Raw genomic sequence first — 21,623 nt, 5'->3', positions numbered from 1 at the left:
TATAGAATGAAAAAAAAAGAAATAATAATAAAAAAGACATGATCTTTCAAGAAAGATTATAAAAATAAAATGATATTACAACCGTTTCTATACGAAGATGCATCATTCGCATCTTCACATTGTTAGGATAAATTTAACCTAATCAAACACAATTGAATTTCGAGAGAATTTTTTTTATGACAGTAATCACGAAAAGTCGTCTCTGCTCAGCAATCGTCACATGACAATCTTGATAAGCACGAATCTTATGCATATTAATTTTTCTCTTAGAGAAATCTCGAGAAGAAATTAAAGGAAACGTTATGGTAAGATCTAATTGATAAAATTTAGAACTTATCGTTAATAGATAATGAAAAAAAATTCTATCATAGTCGACATCACCGAACGTATAAATAAAATAATTCACGATCAAAATTTTTCGATATCTTTAAATTTACTTGATAATTATGATATTTTTACGTATTAATATCAAATAAATTCATAGAAACTATTAAATTACTGATAAATGAGAATATAATGTAATATTAAAAAGATTTCGATGAAGAAATAATTCATAAATTATTTGTCAAAAAGTAATGATAAAAATTCTCGAACGATACGTAAATTGGATCATACTTTAAAAAAAAACATAAAAAAATTAATAATTCAAAATCATCGATGACCGTTCTTTATCCAATATTATTAAATAGCCAAATCTATTTTATCTCGAAGATAATCTTATCTCGATGAGAGACTTCATATAAATACTAATTCGTGAAACGTATAAAATTTAATCGATCTTGATTCATTGCTGAATGGAGATTATCATCCGAGTGTAATCGCAATGTTTGTTAGAAAACTTTTGATCGTCTTGGGTTTAATAACCATAAACATCGAAGAAATTTATGGACATGGTATGTTAATGGAACCCGTTAATAGAAGTAGTGCTTGGAGGAAAGGATTTCGTGTTCCACCAAATTACGACGATGACGGTAATTTCTGTGGTGGTTTAAGCGTGAGTTCTTTCAACGTTTTTTCTTTCGAAATTTATTTCGTCATGATGTTGAAGTTTTCTAATCGATTATAATCTCAATCGAAAAAATTTTACAGGAACAAATACAAAACGGTGGTAAATGCGGACTTTGCGGTGATAATTACATTCTACCACGGCCTAGACCAAACGAGAACACTGGACGTTATGGCAAGGGTATCATCGTCAAAAGGTAATTAAAATAATTCGATAATTTATTTTAATATTATAACGTATGACATTAATATTACATCGAATGACAGATATCAAAAGGGTCAAAAGATTAATGTCGTAGCCCGTTTAACTGCGAACCATTCGGGCTACTTCAAATTACAAATATGCCCTCTCTCGAATCCAAAAGAACTCGAAACCGAAGAGTGCTTTAATCGTTACCCCTTGAAATTGGAGAATGGATCAGATAGATACGTGTTAAAGAGTCACGCTGCCAAGGATTACACCATGAGTTTATTATTGCCAGATAATCTTACCTGCGAACATTGTGTTTTGAGATGGGAATATTATGCTGCAAACAATTGGGGTGTTTGCAAAGACGGTTCTGAAGGGATGGGATGCGGACCCCAAGAAAATTTCAAAACTTGCTCCGACATCAGTATCTCATAAAATGTATTCTAACTGTCGATGATGTTCAGTAACAAGAAATTTTAGTGATCGAAAATATGTTCTATTTATTTTACTTCCTTTACATCTACTGTTTCATTTAATATGGTTATAATATAGTTATCGATTCTTTTTCTTACATATATTCTAAAAATGTATCAGAAAAATTCCTGATAACAGGTAATTATAGTTATTGAGCAATATTTTCTAAAAAAAAAAAAACAACATATTGTAGGTACGAAATAACACTTCTCTTTCTTATTTAATATTAAAACAATTACGTTAAATTAAATAAAAAAAGAAAAGAAAGGAAAGTTTTTATGTAGTAAGCAATCGTTATTGTATGATTTATTGCATTTATTAAACAACACAATCTTCTTTCGACGTCAGAAAAATAATCCTTGCATTTATAATCGAAAAAAAAGAAAAGAAAAATGTTCTTTTTTTTTATAAAAAATAAAAAAAGATATAAAAGATGTAAAATTTCTGCAGATGGACGCATGGACATATGAAGGTTACTTATATGTTCTTAAATAGGGTCATATGTTTTTGATTACATTGATGAATGCAGCTCGACATTCTCTATAAAAAAAATATTAGCCCATACATGTCAAATAATTATTAATTTAAGAGATATTTATAAACGTTTACTTAGCACTTATCTTGCGCTTAGTCTGAGTTTACTCTGCGCTTACTCTACAATTACTTTTGCATAATTGTTTCAAGTCTCCATGGCTTTTCTAATTCTAGGGATATTCCATGTAAATGAAAAACGTAGCTATTAATAATGTGGACAAAATTTTCTTCTATAAAAATGAATTTATTTATCAATTATTTATTAATTTATGTAATTTTATAAATCGGCCGCAATTTGAAATTTTGATTCGGGAAAATATGATGAATAAAGTTCTTAAGAATTTCTTTTATAATAATAATTTATAACAAATGATTAATTAATTATTAATAATGCTTTGAAATAATAGAGATTTAAAGCGATGTTTAATTCAAGACTTTACGACTTTTAATTCCGGAGATATTTCCATGTAAATGGAAGATATTTACTAGCCTATATAATTTTATTTAAATTGGCACGACGACACACTGCCCTATATAAATTTCAAGAATTATGCGGATCAGCTGGACTATACTATATTATTACTACGAACAGATGTACTGTACGAATTATGAATTAAAATTTTTTGAAGGCGATGTCTTTTGAACGAAAAATTGTAGAAACTTGAAACAAACACCGTTTTCAATTATAATTTATTCTTTATTTATTTAAATATTGCAATAACATCAGTATAATAAAATTGATTTTGTTAATAATTTTTATAATTGAATTATATTCCTTTTTTTCATTACAAGGAAATAACTCTAATGAAATCATTAAAATTTTTATTATAATTATGCTAATTTTATTTTATTTATTTAAAATAAGTAACAAATAAAAATCGTGAACCAGCTTTTTTAATATAATATCGTAATTAAAATGAATCAAATCTAATTGTAAGTTTAATATACTAACTAATAATAAAACAAATATCATAATTAAAAATACGCTTATATTTTTATGTTCAGATAATTTTGCGATAAATACTGATTAGATTTATATTTTTTTACTTAATTGCATCGATTGATTATTAACAAATCTACAGGGGATTATTTTATTTTCTATAAGGGATTATTTTATATGACGTGCAATAAACGTTTATTAGATTTCTATTATTTTACTTGATTGTATTATCAACATTTCTAGAATATTTATCATCAAATGATTTTTAAAAATCTTTTCTCTTCGAAGTTCTGGTTTCAAAATTTATTTGATGAAAACATTATATGCCACAGATGATCATATATAAGTGATCAGTAACAAAAGTATCATTTTTTATGACATTTTTTCTGGAATTCCATTTGAAATGTGTCAACATAGTTTTAGTAAAATCATTACGGAGTACGTTAAATATATTTCAGTATCGCAGATAATGTTATCTCTTTCTCTGATTAGGATTAATCAAATTTTTTTTTCTTTATTAGGATTAATTTTTTTTTAATGTATATATTTTTTATATAGTTTTTCTTTTAGAATTTATTTATTATCTTATGTTAAATAAAGATTTATTTATTTACTCATCCATGTTTATTTTTATCGAGTATCAATTACGCGTATAAGTGATATTTGTCTTATCGGCTGGTAATAAGTATATAAAGGTGTCAGTAAGATGTATTTAACTTTAGTTCTTTGTTAAAATAGTTCGTACCTCCGTAGTATTCGAATTAAAAAAAAAAAGAAAAAGTGAAAAAAAGCAAAATGTATAATTTGCAAATTATTCTTTCGTTCTGTATGGTTTCCATGAATTTGATACAAATTCGTGGCCACGGTATGATGATGGATCCGATTAATAGAAGTAGCGCTTGGAAAAAACATTTTCCTGTTCCTCCTAATTTCAACGACAATGAACTTTTTTGCGGTGGCTTTGCGGTAAGACCGTTGTTTTATTATACTTAATAATTTCAACTTACTTCAATGAAAAAAATAATATGAGTAATTTTGAAATAAAGATGATCTTTGAGTGAAAAAATTGAGCTTTCTCGACTACTTAATAATAAAAAAAAAAAAAAAAGAACTATATAAGATAATTCGGAAACCTAAACTTTAATATAATGCAAATTTAATCGATATTTAAAGTAGAAAAATATATTTCTAAAAATATATTTAAAAAAAAAGTTACAATCTAGTAATTTATTTTTTAAAGAGTTTTCTTTAAAATTGTCGAAAATATATATATATATGTACGTATTAAATCATTATATATAAATTTAGATTTATAAAACGGTTAGATTCAATATCTCTAATAGTTTCAAAGATAATCATTTTTTACATTTTTCTTTTCGTCGAAAACTATGTCTAGTTATCAGCTCGTCTAAAAAAAAAAAAAAAAAGAAAAACGAGAAAAATTTATATATCTAAGACTGACTTACATGAGTGCACAAATATTGCCTATCATCAGGAACTTTACACGTGTTAACAGTTCAAGCATAGCCTTGGAAAACTTCCGAGATAGAACGCCTGCAGATATGTAATAATGTGAACACAAATGTGTTGAAGGGTTGTCTTGTAAGGCGTAACATCTTTCCATTTCAATTATAAATTCGTAATAAAATGATAATTATAAATTAAGATATAAATACAATCTATAATTTCTTTTATCTCTTAATAAAGTCCTCTAAGATATTGTACGATTTTACCTATTTTATTACGTTTGATCTATTTTATACAGACTCAATATGAAAAAAATGATGGTAATTGCGGCGAATGTGGTGACGATTGGTCTTTGCCACGACCTAGACCCAACGAAAATGGCGGTATTTATGGAACTGGCTTCATTGTTAAAAAGTAAACACACAAAAACATCATTTTATATCCCAGATTATTATTATTATTATTATTATTATTATTATTATTATTATTATTATTATTATTATTATTATTATTATTATTATTATTACTATTATTATTATTATTATTATTGTTATTATTATTATTATTATTGTTATTATTATTATTGTTATTATTATTATTATTATTATTGTTATTGTTATTATTATTATTATTATTGTTGTTGTTATTGTTATTATTATTATTATTATTATTATTATTATTATTATTATTATTATTATTATTATTATTATTACTATTATTATTATTATGATCATCATCATTATCATCATCTTTAGAAAAATATAATAAAGAATTATATTCTCATTGCAGATATACAGAGGGCCTTCACATCCAAATTCAAATCAATATAACCGCCTCTCATTTGGGACATTTCGAATTCTCTATTTGTCCTCTAAGTAACCCGAAGGAGCTCGAAATGGACGAATGTTTTGCTAAATACCCGGTACAATTGGCCGATGGTTCGTATAAATATAACATCAAAACATTCGAACCTGAGGTCTATTCAATCGAAGCAATTCTTCCTCAAGGACTTATCTGTGAGCATTGCGTCCTTAGATGGCATTACAGAACTGCAAATAGTTGGGGTATTTGTGATGATGGTTCAGGAAATATCGGCTGTGGCGATCAAGAAATCTTTAGAAGTTGTTCTGACATCGCTATTACTAAGTAAAATCTATTTCCTTCCTGCCGAATTGTCCTAGATTCTTTCAAACATCACAAATGAGAGAAAAATTATATCTGACGAATTATCTATGAAGATCATTAGCATAAATTATCGTTAACGATCGTGAAAATTATTTGAAGCATCAGATAAAATCTCTACAGAGAAATTTAATTGATTCGACGTTTTTTTTAGACGAGGAAAATAAATAAATTTATGTTAATTTTATTATAACAATTGGAATGTTGAGAGACAAATGTGACGTTAAAAGACTCGTAGTTCTTATTCAAGAACTAATTTAAATTCAGTGATCGTAGGCGTAAGGCCTCGGACGTGTACGTAGCTTCGACATTCGTCATAGGAAAACCGATGCTAAAACTTGATGATTCAACTAAGACATAAAATTTCGTAAAGTCTTGAGTAAGATTAACTTCAAAAGTGAAGTGCGAACATTCACTCATTTTGTTGAACCATAAAATCATATTCTTAGATATCGGATTGATCTTTCAGAAACACCATGATATAAGATTAAGTAATCAATGTACAACCGACAAGATTATTACACTCACGCGTTTATACTGCTTGCTAACCTAACAGTGAAGTCAGAAAACCCACTTGCTTTTCCTCGCAAATGAACTCTCCTTCCGAACTTAGAGACCGTCTCAAACGATCTCGATTGATCTACCAACGCATGTTTCCAACGCATCATATCAACTAAGATCCTCTTAGGTAAACAAAAAAAAAAATAAGATACATAAAAATTGTATTCTTATTGTTCATCTTCCTTCGAAATCTTCCGAAAGTTTTCGAGCTCAAATTATTTCCTGAGTCATATTCGTGTGAAGACAATTTCGTCAGAGTTGCCAACCAGCTGGTCACTTTTAGAACATGTCGTCATTGATTTCGATCGTTTCCCATCCGAAAATCCGCTTACTTAAAAACCTCTTTGCCTATCTTCCTGCGACACGATGCGTGAGAAAAAAGGATTGAAAAGATGGATCATAGACGAAGAAAGATATATTGTACGCAAATTTGATTTTTTCGAATTGAAAAATAATACCGATCGATAATATAATTTATGAAATAAAAAATATCGTCGATAGACATTATTACTCGTATACGATATATGATAGTTACTTTCGATTTCACCACTTTCCACCAATAGATTTTAAATAATGTTCTATATATCCAGATATCGCGAGTGGTGAGCTAAATATTAATAAGAGAAATGTTCCTAGAAAACATTGACTTCTCAGTGAATGATAATATGAAAGAAAAGGTATATAGAATGCATTTCCATTTTAATATATCTGTTGATATATAGGAAACATTCAATATCACGAAATTACAGTAACTAACGATGTTGAAATATAGAGGTAGAGAAAAAATAATAATAATAAATATAAATTAAAATAGAAAAACTTGTTCTTTAATCTAATCCGATCCTTGCTGATTAACTTAATTGCTTGAATGTACCCATGAGAGAAAAGGTAAGATAACGAAACGTTACAGTATATTCCAAGGAAAGATCGAAAGAGAATGAAGTTTTCTTTTACGATGGTTACTCTGTAGAATCGGCTTGTCTAGCAAGGTGAGCGTAGAGAATTCCCTGAGGCCTGGCATACAAGAAAAGAGGAACGAAAAGTTTTGATATTAGTAGTGGTGGTGATAGTGATGCCGGTGGTGGTTATTAGTAGTGGTGGCGATGGTAATAGTGATGGTGATGGTGATGGTAGTAGTGGTGGTGTTGGTGGTGGTGGTAGTGGTCTTGATGGTGGTGGTGGTAATGGTCGTGATGGTGGTGGGACGACAAGCATGAAGGCAGCACGAGAAGAGAGGAGGTAGATACCGCTTACTACTGCACTTCACCTCCGTCCTCGACACGGATCGAGTGCGAGCTGGTCAGCAAAGGATAGTAAATAAAATAAAAAACGAATAAAAGCGAATTTCTCCCTCGAAACGTAAAGCCAACGAATAGGATAGTAAACGTCCTTCAAACATTCGATCGGATCGGAAGTGAAAACAATTTTTTATTAACATTTTGTGATTAGTTGTCACAAACGAAGTAAAAGAAAAAAAGAGACAGAGAGAGAGAGAGAGAGAGAGAGAGAGAGAGAGAGAGAGAGAGAGAGAGAGGGAAAGAGAGAAATCACGAATAAACGGACGATTAAGTGAACAAATTTGATAAAATTGAATGCTAGTGATTTTGTTAGTGATCACATTTGTGTCGGGCTAGCACCAGTGTTTTCGTGCCGTACAGAAGAATGCGGTAGGATGCGCATCCAGAAAAGATGTTTTCTATGTACGCTGGCGGGACTTTGCCTTTTAGGCCTGCTAGCCTTTCCCTCCTCTGCGCTGGACATCGAAACTATCGCAACAACAACGACGATGACGACAACAATGACGACGACGATGATGACGACGATGTCAACGACAACAGCAACGAACGGTAGGTATTAGACAATAGATTTCTCGTCCAGTTCGACAGCTCCGAGTTTCACTCGGTTCTTTAAAAAATTCTTTACTTTCCCTTAGTCTAACGCCATTGTATAGACTTTTCCAAAAGAGGAAAAGGTAGATAACTTGTCGCTGGACCGTTCAACAAAGATACACGTGCTCTGGCACGTATTTACTATCGTCTGATAATATACCTTTGTATAACTATGTGAAAGTAGGATTCAATAACGTTGGAAGTTCGTTCGGTTGAATTTCACGATTGATATTTTAATAAGAAAACAAAGTCTCTCTCTCTCTCTCTCTTTTTCTTTCTTTCTCTGTCTCTTCCTCTCTCTTCCTTTCTCTTGGTTTCCACGTGCAAGATAAGAAAGTAAAGGAAAGAGTGTTTTTTTTTATTACAAGGACGGAAAGATGAAGAGCATTCGTCTTCGTTCGGATTTGAATCGGATTAACGGTAGTACGAAGAGTCCAGTTGGTGAACCGACCGACACGCATTCACTCGTACGACGACCTTCGAAAGAAACAAGACGCACCTAACTGTGACTCGTAAGGAGGAGTAGTCGGCCGTTGATCTTCCTTTTAAATTTCACGCTCCAAAATATAACATCGACTGGCTGACGCGAATTCGCGCGAAGCGACACAACTTTCTTTTTAAATTACAGCTGCGTATAAGCTTTGTAATGCATCAACGAATCACATACTTTCTTTTACGATTTCTTATGAGGTATCCATCTCTCTCTCTCTCTCTCTCTCTCTCTCTCTCTCTCTCTCTCTCTCTCTCTCTCTCCTCATTCCAAAGCAAATGGAAAATAACTATAAACATTTTAACGCAGCAATTACATTCATAAATCATTTGTGATGATATTTCCTCTTCATTTTTTTGTTATCTTTGTTATTTTATTTCTTTTCTCTTTTTCTATTTTTGAAACGCGTTTAATTCACAACTGTTTACTTCTTTTTCTCTTTTTTCTTTTTTTTTTCAACGATCGCACATAGTAACGAGGTCGATCATTAACGATGAAAACAATGAAAAGAATTCATTGAGATTATATGGGTTAGCGATCCACTCTCTCGAAAAGTATGTGTTGAAAAAAATAATAGCGAAACAATCGCTATGCACTTTTTTTTTTATAAAGAACCGTTATAATTTTATCAGCGGAACAAAATAATGCAAGAAGTATATCTAAGTGCTCTTAACCATTATTGTTAAGTATTTTTATTTATCGAGTCATAAGACATTTCAATAATGAAATTTGAACGATAATAAAGAAACGTGATGTTTAAAATGAAAAGTCTATGATTGTACATGCATTTATTTTTTTCTTCTTAGTATCAAAGAAAACATGAGAAACAAAATAATTACACGAAGTGTTGTAACGTAAGGACGTATATATATACATACATATGTGTATGCATAGAACGATTGAAAAATACAAAATAATGATAATTATGTAAGATCAAATGGATTAGTAAAAATGAATTTATTTCTTCAAAAATTATAAAATGAAAAGTAATTATAAAATCAAAAGAAAAGGACGATATAACGCAATAAAAATATTTTATCTATATATTGTAATTAATAAAGATTATATCATTAAATAATATTATAAATAATATTATATCATTAAATAATTATATCATAAAAATATTATAATCATTATTTTTCATTTATTTAATTATACAATAATAAACAAATAGCTATAGCTTTTAGTTAAAAATTCTTTAATAATTATTATTTCTATAATAATTATAAAAGAAAAAAATCTAAAACCTGTTGTTTTTGCAAGTTTGATTGTTCTAATAAAACAATCTAATGTATTCTAGTAAAACACCCGATATATCGGTAAAGTTACATGAGTGAACGTACGTATTACTTGTATGTCTCGTATAGAAGAGGAAGACTGGGATAAGAGAGAAAAGAAGAGGGCAGAGAACTCTTCGAGGTCTCGCTCCTTGTCCGAGTCTTTTACTTTTTAGAAATTCAAACTCTGTTTTCCATTCTAATCGAAGAATGAGAAATAGAAACAAAGAAAAAGAGATAGATAGATAGATAAAGAGAGAGAGAGAGAAAGAGAGAGAGAGAGAGAGAGAGAGAGAAAATGAGATAGATAAAGAAAAAGAGAGAGAGAGAATGAAATAGAAAGAGAGTTCCAAAGATTACCAAAGAATCCGGAGACTTCAATGCTCATAGAAAGGATTCCGGAAAAGTATTATCAAGCGATATCGGATCGATCGTAAACGTTTACTAACGTTGTTATGAGGTTGCTCTAACGAAAGTAAGATAGGACAAAGTGAAAGCATATCTTGAAGAAAAGTTAAGTTTTTATAAATATCGAAAGAAAATCAATGCAATGTTTGACGTAATGGTCCTGTTAAAAGCCCTGATTAAGTTATAATCGAGTATACTTTTTCTTCTTTTTTTCTTCGTTTTGTCTCAGGACGCTTTCAAAGATAAAGAAGGCGGGAATGGATTGGGGAAAGGAACGAACGAACGAACGAGAGAGTGAACGCGGGCGCGGCACAGCGAACGTGCGAGAATCGAGTGTAATGAAGAAAAAGCGGAGACACGAGGACCCGCCATGTCTTTTGCCTCTGAACGAGATATATCCACATTTCTCTCTCGATCATAGTTTGCATTAAAAATGCCACCGTTCCATTCTCCTCTCTTCGTCTTTGTTGAAAGCACAGACTATTAATCTAAGATTATCTTTATATATATATATATATTTCTCTCTCACTCTTGTGAGTGATTAGTCCATAAATGAAGCAAAATTTTTCTTTTTATCGAGTTTAAACTAGGGCTTTCCTGTTCCTGTAACAAGTATTTTCGATCTGCATATAGTAGTTATATATCTGCATATAGTAGTTGCATATAGTATCCAACTTGTACACGATTAAAGGAAACAAGTAATAACATAGTAATACAAGGTATAATATCGTTTGGAAAAGTTAGATGTTTAGTTATGTTATACTTATCACGATGTTTTGAATTTCGCAGAAAATTGAATATCGAATGATCAGAAATATATGATGATGTAATAAGAAAGATTATCAGAATCCATCGTTATTATCGAATTTCTAATGAAATTCATATTGTTCGTGGTAAAGACGTGTAACGTCTTGATTAAGACAAGATCGTTTGATTCGATTCGATTTGATTCAAAGAATATCGGTAATTTGATCGGTAAAACTCAAAAGTATGGAATAAAATTGTTATCCTACACCAAATGGCAAGTAGGATAGAATACCGTATAGCCAAAGGCATGTTCGCTCGGTGACCGACTATTTTCTCTCTCCCTCCTTCTCCGACATCTTGCTCTATCCTCCCACCATAATATCCCGCGTTCCATCCAGTTTACCTTCTCAAGCTACCTTCTCGATATATATTTTTCTCTTTTCTTCTTCCTCTTCCCATTTCTCCTTCCTCTCGACTCAATAAGTTTCTTGAATCATTGCATTGTTTTTCTTTTTTCTTTCTTTTTTTCTTCTTTTCTCCTTGTTTTACAAATACCTACGAAAGTTGCATGATACACGATTTCAGAATTGTAAAATTTTCTTCGATCGATCATAACATCAAGGACGGTCATTAATATACGAATTGATCTAGATCATTTAAAGAAAAATTTTCAACAATATCAAAATTTGTAAATGTCGATATTAATCATTCGACAGCGACTTAGTATCTAAGATCTTCGTGTGGTTATAATTATTGAACGTTATAAATCTACATTGCGAATAAGCTGTGGTAACTTGTCTCTAGATTGGAAAATAATACGACTCGATATGTGAATAACGTTACACTGGCTGGCCTTCGATGCAAATATACTATTTCTCTACGATTAAAAGTCTTGAGAGATTAAAGATCTAGAGAGAGTTACTAAGCTCTTGATCAACTCTGTTTTTTAAACATATTTTATCAGATACATATAGGTAAAACTGTCAAAACAACTTATATATATATATAAATTGTACTTATATATATATATATAAGTTATACTTATATATATATATATTAAAAAATCCTCTTGGTATCTTTTATTCTGTTTAATCTGTTTATCTTCTATTATATCGTTTATACTGTTTAAAGTGGAAATTTTTTCATTAAATTTACATATTTCGTTATAATGGCATACCGTGATTCTCGTAAGTCGCACGTGTCGAATATTCCATGTCAAGTGAATTCAGCGAATATAGAGTTCGTGTGAACTGGTTAAACCGTTACGATTCTTCGTTCTTACCGTAATGGAAATTGCATTTCCTTCATATTTGATAAACATCAGAATTTCATAGTATGAAATATTTCGATTAAATTTCAAATTAAATCATAGATATGCGAAAAAGGTTGAATGAAAATGATGATACGATCGAAATCATTTGATTTTAATAATTCGACGAAATATACATCCGTTTCGTGACTGTGATCCATTCGACTGCATCTTCATGAGGTCGTCCGTTACGTCAGCAAACTTTCTACCTGCACAGAGTCGTATCACCGGCAGATCTCTGACAATAAAGGCTTCTTTCAAACAAACCAGACAACGTCGTGATACTTTCAGTCGGTCCCAAAAAAAAAGAAATGAATATCAGAATGTATGTAGGTTTATCAAGGACGTTTACTTCCTTGTCTTATCTTCTTCTATCTGTCTCAAAGCGTTACCTACTTAATATCCTGGAAACATTCATCAAGTGGCGATAGTCTGTCGAGAATTATCACGTATTTTCGAGGTTACGCGACATGAATGATCTAAAAAGAAAAAAAAATCTATCCAAAAGTAAAAAAACCTTCTTATAAACTAATCGTTGAAAGTTGTTCTACTGAAACGGTCTCATTAGATACTAGTAGAATTAGCACTTTAAATCCTCTCTTCATTATCGAACTTAACAAGTTTCTGGCCCGGACATACCATCTCGCTTGCTCACAGTTTCTGTTACCGTTATATCGAACTTTTTGATGATGTTGTTTCACCGTTTTATTATTGATAACAATTAAATAATATAAACGTAAATTGTTCAAAAGAAGGTCAAAAGAAATTAGCTTATCACGTCAATATTTTAATAGAAAGTAATTGATCTAATTACATGTATATAATACTTTATATTATAAAACGATAAGCATCTAAATTAAGTCGATAATTTTTATTAAAATCATTATGAAATAATTCATCATTGTTACTTTCTTTTTTTTCCACGTAGCTGCCGAGAACGAAAATATATCGAGAGTCGAACCATTGGAAACTAGGACAAAAAACGAGACATTTAATTCGAAAACCGAATTATTGGCTAAAGAAGCGGACTCGAAAGTATCAATAGAGGCCAAAAAGAAATCCGTAGTCGACTTTAAATCGAAAGTGGAACAAAAATATCAGAAATTGTATAAGGAGGATGAAGCAAAGTCTTCGACCGCTTTGGTATCTTCAAGTAATACCACAGAATCAAGGTCCTCAAATAGAAAAGAAAGTACTGCTATACCTCTTCTATTTCGCGGAGAGGTAATAGCTGGTTCTACAATGAGGATACTTGATGTAACGGATACATCAACGTCGACAGAGGGGACGACAGAGGAAACAACGACAGAGGGAACGAAGATTACGGAAGAACCGCGAATCAACGAAGCGACATCCTCTTCCAGAGGAAGAGCACTTAATGTTTCTAGGCCCGAACCAACTAATTCTTTGCATGCCAATCTGACGGACTTGAGTGACGTCAGCATGGACGAAGACGACAAAGAAGTCGAAGGTGTAAATTTCTTTTCGTTCGACGAAAGCATTTCTCTTATCTCTTTCGAATCGATCGGAACATCCGTTTTGGATTAATTTCCTAATTACCGCCTATCGACGAACTTTCTAGGAGGAGAATACGTGGTACCTCACAACGAGACAGTATTGAACGTTTCATCGAGCTTGCTGCCTAGTTTGATTCAGTGTACCGACAATGGACGAACCTATTCCGTTGGAGAGAAAATTGTAAGGGATTGCGAAGAGAAATGTACCTGTAAGGAGGGTGGATTTATCGGCGATTGTAGACCACTTTGTATTTCGCCTTACGTTAGAGCAGGCAGAGGAATACATGATCCTCTTTGCGAAGAGAAATTAGTGATCGAGGAACCGTGTTGCGCTCTCTTGGTCTGTGCCGCGGATTCAGGTATGTACATTTCACATTTCGTCTCTTTTCAATCTTACTTCAATCGTTCTCTACTCGTTTTAGTTTACAATTGATATGATCGAAATATAGAGAACGATCGAACGATGTTTTCTTATTCGTAGCCCCAGAACCGGAAGAGACCTGCTTATTTGGAAACAAAACTATTTCGAGAGGACAACGTGTTGTAGATGGTTGTACGAAGATATGCATTTGCGAAGCTGGTGGAAATCTCAAATGTCAACCAAGATGTCCACCAAATGAAACCACCTCTATCGCGAGTCAACACGATCGTTGCGTCGAATTGATGGATCCAAGGTATCGTTCTAAACGTACTACATTATACGAAAATAGATGTTAGATCGTAAAAAAAAATTTCTAATCGACAGAGATTCTTGTTGCACTATAACACTCTGTGATGTTACTCTTGGTGATCACGAAATCAAAGCTGAAAATTCGACCGATTTGAGCGTCAATCTGACCGATGTTAAAGTTTTAAATTCAACGGCAATTAAGCTAAAACTTTCTGGAAAAAATTTAGAAACGGTTGCTATTGAAATATCCGATAATAATCACGTTTGGAGACAACAAAAGCCGGATAAGGGTAATGCCGATATCGACGATAATTGTTACGTTTTCAAACGAATTAACAATCTTTCAACTCTATTTTAGCTGGCATCATTTCGAACTTAGAACCAGCGCGTACATATTATGTTCGAGTTACCGAGTCAGGCCGAACTGGTCCAGCTATTCAAATATCTCTGCCTGCGGAAGTAATAAAAACTAACGTTTCGGAGAAAATGTTCGATAAAAACTCATGCAGTCACAGAGGGAAATCGTATAAGCTTGGAGCAGAATGGTACGACGAATGTATTTCCTTCTGCATGTGTGCTGAAGGTGGAAAAGCAGAATGTGTTACGATACAGTGTCCTACAGATTTTGGATTGGACGTTTTGGATCCCCATTGTCTTGATTGGGAAACCGTTCCAGCGAATTTCGTTCCCAAGGCACCTCAGTGTTGTCCTCAGGTAAAAAACAATAAATATTATATATATATATTTATTTATTTATTATATTTATTAGTTAAAAATAAAAATTAAGAAGAATATATAACGATAATAATACGAACATTATAATTTATGCACACATACACACACATAACACAACACACACACACACACACACAATACTCTATAATTTATAGAGGATATTTCAAAACTCAATACATAAACTGTGAGGGATGGTTAGGGAGGCCCAAGGCAAACATTTTTTATCAAACAACATTGTATCGAAAATACTTCGTTAATTTAACACAACTACTGGACAGATATTGAATGATAACGAAATAAAACAGTTATACTGCTCATAGTAACAGAAACTACTAATTACTTAACGAATTTATGGGTGTAACAACTGACAATTTAACAATTGACTTATGATTAGAATCACTCCATCTGTACAAACTGCAGTTGTCAGAGCAAATATTAGTTGATAATTTTCATGCTCTACGCTAACAACTTGGTCGCATAACGGGATAACAAGACTTCATCAACCCCATGCTGTCTGACAAAAAATGTTTACCTTGGCCTCCTTAACTACTCCTCACAATTTGTATATTAAATTTTCATTGTATATATATATTAAATTTAATTAAATTTGATTATGTATATGTTAAATATAGACTATATATATATATATATATAATCAATATTTAAAATTTTATATTTAGAATGTATATTTAGAATATATATCTATATAGAATCTCACGATTACGTACCTATTCTATTACTCCCTATTACGAATGTTTGTACCATCCATCACATTCAACATTTCTCTTTACTGTCCTTCACAACATCTATATTCAATCGAAAAATAAACAATTTTTGAGTTACATATCGTTTGAGCTTGAAATGCAAGGCATATGTTTACGCGACACGTAAACATTGCCAACGTTATTCTCTTTTTCTATAATAATAATTATTAATTTCTAAATAATTCTATAATAAATTCTATAATAATTAACAATAAAATATATATTTATCAATTCTATACTTTTCAGGAAGTCCGTTGTAGAAATAATGGATCTTGCAATTACGAAGGAGTAACGTATGACAATTGGAGCGAATTACCATCAAATGTAACTGGATGTGAAAAAAGATGTTATTGTGAAATGGGAAATGTGTCCTGTCAAGCAGCCTGTCCACCGGTTCCTGCTTTGCCACCTGTAACCTTACAATGTCCATCATATCAAGCAGCATTGATGCATCTGCCTGGAGATGAATGTTGCTTACATTGGGTCTGTGGACATCCCTCATTACAGGGTACAGGTAGACTCCGAACTTTAATAGTTGAAATTCGATTATATCATTCGACTTATAATATTCTACGAATGATTGAAAAAATTACTGAGGATTGAAGAATGAACGATCAAATAATTAATTTCTAACGAAAAAAAAGAATAATTGATTGTTTATAGTTATTCGTATTTCTTGTTCGATTAATGTGACGGTGACGGTATTCGTAAGGATAAAAACTTTTCCATCATTTTTTCGTTTTCTGTAACAACGAATCTTTAATTGGGTATTTGGTATTGGGTTACGCTTTGTACCATGCTCGGACCTGACTGGATATGTCCAGTATATTATTTCGAAAAAAGATGTATATAAACCCGTAAAAATGATTATCATCCTAGTTTCGCGTGTTCATCAAGACTATGACGTATCATACACGAAGACATTGACACATAAACTTGTCTCACCAAAAAGATTGTAATTATGTATCGTTCACCTAAAAATGAAGAATCTCTTATATGTAAGAATCTTTTATATGTAGGTATAGGTATAGGAGATATATATATATATATGTGTGTGTATATACATATATAAGTTAAATAATTTAAATAATTCCAAAAACCATAAATTCTGATCACACTTATTCGATAATTGTATATTTTTGCATAAGAAGCTGTAGATGCATGCTTTGTACGGCCGCAGGTATGCTTGTACATACACATATGTAGGTAACTTGGATCTGGCTGTAAATATGCATGGACTTTGGACAAATTCTGACCGCTTACTGACTATTTCTATGACAATAGACTTTACTTATTGCAGGAATGAACGTGACGCCCACGTTCCCCGGCCCCTTAGCCACAGACACGTTCAATCGGAAATTGATTGACGATAGCAAAAGATCGAATAACGAGTCGGAAATGGTCAGGCCCAGCCAGGAACCGGAACATGGCACTTCCTCCTTGCGGGAAGATTCAAAAAACACTAATACTTACTCTTCCCCTGCCACTACTCATGGACTCTTTCATTATCCTATGGATCCTGGACATCCTACCGTACCATACAATGGACCTTATAGCCCTGACTATAATCCTACTCATCCTATCATCGACGATGTCTTTCATTTGTCCTCTCAAACCGAAAAATTATTGCTCAAAGATAAATCAAAATCTAAGTTGGATTCTAAAAAGCCCATCGAACCAGTGAAAACGCATTTTCCTGGACCTTTAAATCCCGATAAATTTCCCGATAAAATTATGTCCGTTCCGAATCAACCGAGCATGGATAATCAATATATACATAGTACGATTAAACCAAGTAAATTACCATTTTTACAGAAAGGCAGTCACAACGTTGACCAACCTCAATTTATACCGTTAAATACTCATCAGGAATCCGACGATTCCAGTTTCTCATTTGTACCGAATAACGGAGAGAATATACCTCCTGCTAGTTTTAATTCGCATTTTGATGACAGCGCGGCAGGACCACCTTACCGTGATTCGATACCAACAAAATCAGATCCGATCGATCCAAACGTGATAGTTCAAATGAATTCAAAAAAGAAAACTCAAATTGACGATAATTTCTCCGATTTAGACAAGATCAAAACGACGGCACCTACTTTACCGGGTAAACCAAAACAAGGTCAACGCAATCCCGAACAAGAGATCGCACCCGACGAACTTTATCATCTTATAAACATTCAACATCCTGGCTTAATTCAACTTGATCATGGTCCGCCTCAGGGACATTCCGGTATTTACAATCTTCATCAACAAATCGCAACACAAAAGCGACCATCCACTAATCAAATACAAACAAGTTATTTTGGAACCCCACCACCTGTAGCAAAAAAAACTGGCAAGCCACACATTTTTACGCAAAAGAGTGAAAATGGACAGACCACTTATCATATACACACTCCAGATATTCCTAATACTCCTCAACAAATAGAAGAATTGTTGGCTCATATTAGTCAACACGATCCTAATCTAGGACCTTTCCAACATTATCCTGGACAGCCAGCAATACCTCATAACATACCAACCGGTCCGCAACCTTCTCTACCGCTTCATATTGATGCTCATATACCACATTCAGGACTCACGCACTTGAATCATCCGTTCGCAGCACAAACGCCAAACCAGTCAGGTTCGTCCCTGATAAAAAAAAAGAAGAAAAAAGAAAAAAAAAATAAATAAAATTCATTTATTTCGCATGACAATAGGTTTTCATACCTACCTATATCTTGATTTCTAAAATCGATCATTTTAGGAAACATCCATGTTCTATAATGAAGAATAGGTCTTATCAATTATTCGAAACTTATATACGTTAACGATCTTAGAAAAATTGAACATTTTTACAATTTCTATTACAGGATTAGATCACAATGTGCCACCAGGTTTTCCATTAACAGGAGGTATTCCTAATTTTCCTGTATCATCTTCATCTGATGAGGTCACTGTACAAGTTCTGGAAGCTCTCGATGAAAGTACAGTACGATTAGTATTTACGGTACCAACGATTTTAGTTGGTCTTCATGGAAGAGTTGAATTAAGATACACGAGTGACTCTAAGTAAATTATCAATTAGTTTTCACTATATTCATGAATTATTCTATAATTATAATATTGATATAAATTTTTAGAAATTTTAATCCTACTACTTGGAAATCTAAAGTATTTGCACCTCCTGGTGATTTAATAGCAACTCCTCAATTGGAATTCGAATTAGATGATTTAAAACCATCGACAGAATACAAAGTGAAAATAACGGTGAAGCTAAAAGATTTAACGAACAGTCCTACGAGTAAAATATACTCTATACGTACTTTGGAAAAGCAAGCTGAGATTACAACATTACCACCACAAATACCAATCGATGCGGAATTACAAATAATGGAAACAAATTCGAGTTGGATAAATATTATGTGGAAGAAATTTACCGATTACGAGTTACAATTCATCGATGGTGTTCAATTACGATACAAGGAACACGATGGGAAAGTATATGCAGCAACGCCATTGATTCATAGAGCTGTCACGAATTATGTTATAGAAAATCTTAAACCGATGACAACGTACGAAATTGGAATTTATTTTATACCATTTCCTGGACAAGCTACTGAACTTGTAGCAGAAAAAACGGTAATATACAATGCATATTACATATTTTATATAAAAATTATTAAAATGTTTATTATTAATTTTTTAATAGAAAAATTCAAGTATATACATATATAATTTTTTTTTAGATTCATGTAACTACATCCTCTGAGCCAGATCCTTATTCATTTGACGTAAAAGTTGAAATAAAAACTATCAAGTCGACCGATGTTGAAATATCTTGGAGTGGAGTTCCTTATCCTGAAGATAAATATGTCAATATTTATCGAGCAATTTATCAAAGTGACAGTGGTAAAGAAGATACAAGTACATTTAAAATTGCTAAAAGAGATTCTCCAGCTAAGACTATTATCAGTGATCTTAAACCAGGGACAAGGTATCGTTTGTGGATCGAAGTTTATTTAACGAATGGAAGAATTAAAAAAAGTAATGTGCAAGATTTTGTTACTAAACCTGGTATTTTAATACCAACGAATGTGCCTCGACAAGGTATTCACTAATCTTTTATAATTTAAATATAGGTTTGAATATGCAAATATGTATTTGTAAATAATTTATATGTAAAAAATTCAATCTTTGTTTATAGCGGATAAATTGGCTTCGATACCGTTACACGAAGGAGATTATTATGGTCCTTTAGTGATAGTAGCCATAGTGGCATCACTCGCAATATTATCTACATTGATTCTTTTAATGATGTTGATGAAAAGACGAACGAGCAGTAAGGCGGATATATCACCACGCAAAACTACATCGGCATATGATAATCCTTCCTACAAGGTAGAATTACAACAAGAAACTATGGGTAATTTATTGTTATTGCATTTCTTTAATTTTATATACGTGAAAAAGAAATTAAGCGTGAAGGAAGAATGAATTTGAAAGATTAATTAGAATATTCGAATAGAAAAAATACATATTAGTTAATAGTAAAAGATTAGAGTAAATAACTATAAATGCTCGATTAATGTAATCTTTATGATATAAATATTCAGCTTTATTAATTTCTTTTTAGACTTATGAAGACGTTATGACCATCACTAATGGAAAAAACAAAAATATGGAACACGAACTGGCTACAATTAATAGCAATGTTAAGGGAACTGCCTGATATTCTGTAATTTATTAGATTATATTTATTTATACAATTTTGTTGATATACTTATCAATTTGTAAAATCCGTCCATATAAAATGATCGTATATATACCATACGCAAAATATGCGTTTATTCAAGAACGTGTGGGACTGTTCATTATCGTTAGTATATATAAAAATATTTTAAAAATTTACTTCACATATTTTCATTCCAGTCTTATATAAAAATAATGAAATCTCTTCATTTATTAAATATAGAATTTAATATGTGTCATGTATTAAATCTTGTACATAGAGCAAGTGATAATGTAACTTTTAAGATATTCCATGAAGATATTATAACACAAAGATTTTTACAAGCATTTTTACTTCTACTCAGCTTTAGGATATTAAATTAATAAATAAACTTCAAATATAATTGTAAGAAACTGTGAATAAGCTATGCTCTAAATTAAATGCTTAAAAGTGTTTAAAAATATTTACTTATAAATGTTATTAATAAATATAATATATGTATTTTATTTAATGTTAAAATTTAAGTCTATAATCATGCTGAGTTTCTTTAACTCGGGACTATTTTGTACAGTCTGCATTTACATTGTCAGAAATCTTGAAAATAAACTTATTCATTATAATAACTTGCATTACTATTATCTTTAGATAGAATAGTATTTTTTTTTAAATACCACCTTTTATTTGTGTTGTAGGTAGTCACATTATTAAATTATAAAAGGTTTTGGAAGCAAATAACATTATTTA

At 31.6% G+C, this 21,623-nt stretch overlaps 3 protein-coding genes across 10 annotated transcripts; all 3 read left to right on the top strand.

Moving 5' to 3' along the window:
- The first annotated feature begins 51 nt into the window (after positions 1-51).
- On the top strand, positions 52-2,913 carry LOC124949098. The gene is made up of 3 exons (XM_047493697.1): positions 52-994; positions 1,090-1,202; positions 1,273-2,913. Exons 1-3 carry the CDS (start codon positions 824-826, stop codon positions 1,628-1,630), a joined length of 642 nt encoding a protein of 213 aa, XP_047349653.1. The 5' UTR covers positions 52-823; the 3' UTR covers positions 1,631-2,913.
- Positions 2,914-3,851: 938 nt separating this feature from the next.
- On the top strand, positions 3,852-5,925 carry LOC124957160. Its single transcript, XM_047513951.1, has 3 exons — positions 3,852-4,109; positions 4,909-5,024; positions 5,400-5,925. The coding sequence occupies exons 1-3, from the start codon at positions 3,939-3,941 to the stop codon at positions 5,758-5,760; spliced, it is 648 nt and encodes a 215-aa protein (XP_047369907.1). The 5' UTR covers positions 3,852-3,938; the 3' UTR covers positions 5,761-5,925.
- Positions 5,926-7,549: 1,624 nt separating this feature from the next.
- LOC124957109 (putative epidermal cell surface receptor) lies at positions 7,550-21,501 on the top strand. 8 transcript variants are annotated; one of them, XM_047513843.1, is made up of 14 exons: positions 7,550-8,200; positions 13,402-13,944; positions 14,056-14,349; positions 14,472-14,664; positions 14,736-14,950; positions 15,019-15,374; positions 16,406-16,673; positions 17,460-18,395; positions 18,489-18,791; positions 19,021-19,219; positions 19,291-19,789; positions 19,897-20,257; positions 20,355-20,548; positions 20,784-21,501. In XM_047513843.1, the coding sequence occupies exons 1-14, from the start codon at positions 8,026-8,028 to the stop codon at positions 20,877-20,879; spliced, it is 4,632 nt and encodes a 1,543-aa protein (XP_047369799.1). In that variant the 5' UTR covers positions 7,550-8,025; the 3' UTR covers positions 20,880-21,501. The 8 variants fall into 8 exon arrangements, with proteins under 8 accessions (XP_047369799.1, XP_047369780.1, XP_047369808.1 ...); XM_047513824.1 differs by having other exon boundaries at positions 16,406-16,667; positions 17,460-18,791; XM_047513852.1 differs by having other exon boundaries at positions 17,460-18,500.
- The last annotated feature ends 122 nt before the right edge of the window (positions 21,502-21,623 follow it).

The sequence above is a fragment of the Vespa velutina genome, chromosome 1, assembly GCF_912470025.1.
Source record: "Vespa velutina chromosome 1, iVesVel2.1, whole genome shotgun sequence".
Taxonomy (NCBI): domain Eukaryota; kingdom Metazoa; phylum Arthropoda; class Insecta; order Hymenoptera; family Vespidae; genus Vespa; species Vespa velutina.
This window is presented reverse-complemented; position numbering and strand designations above follow the sequence as displayed.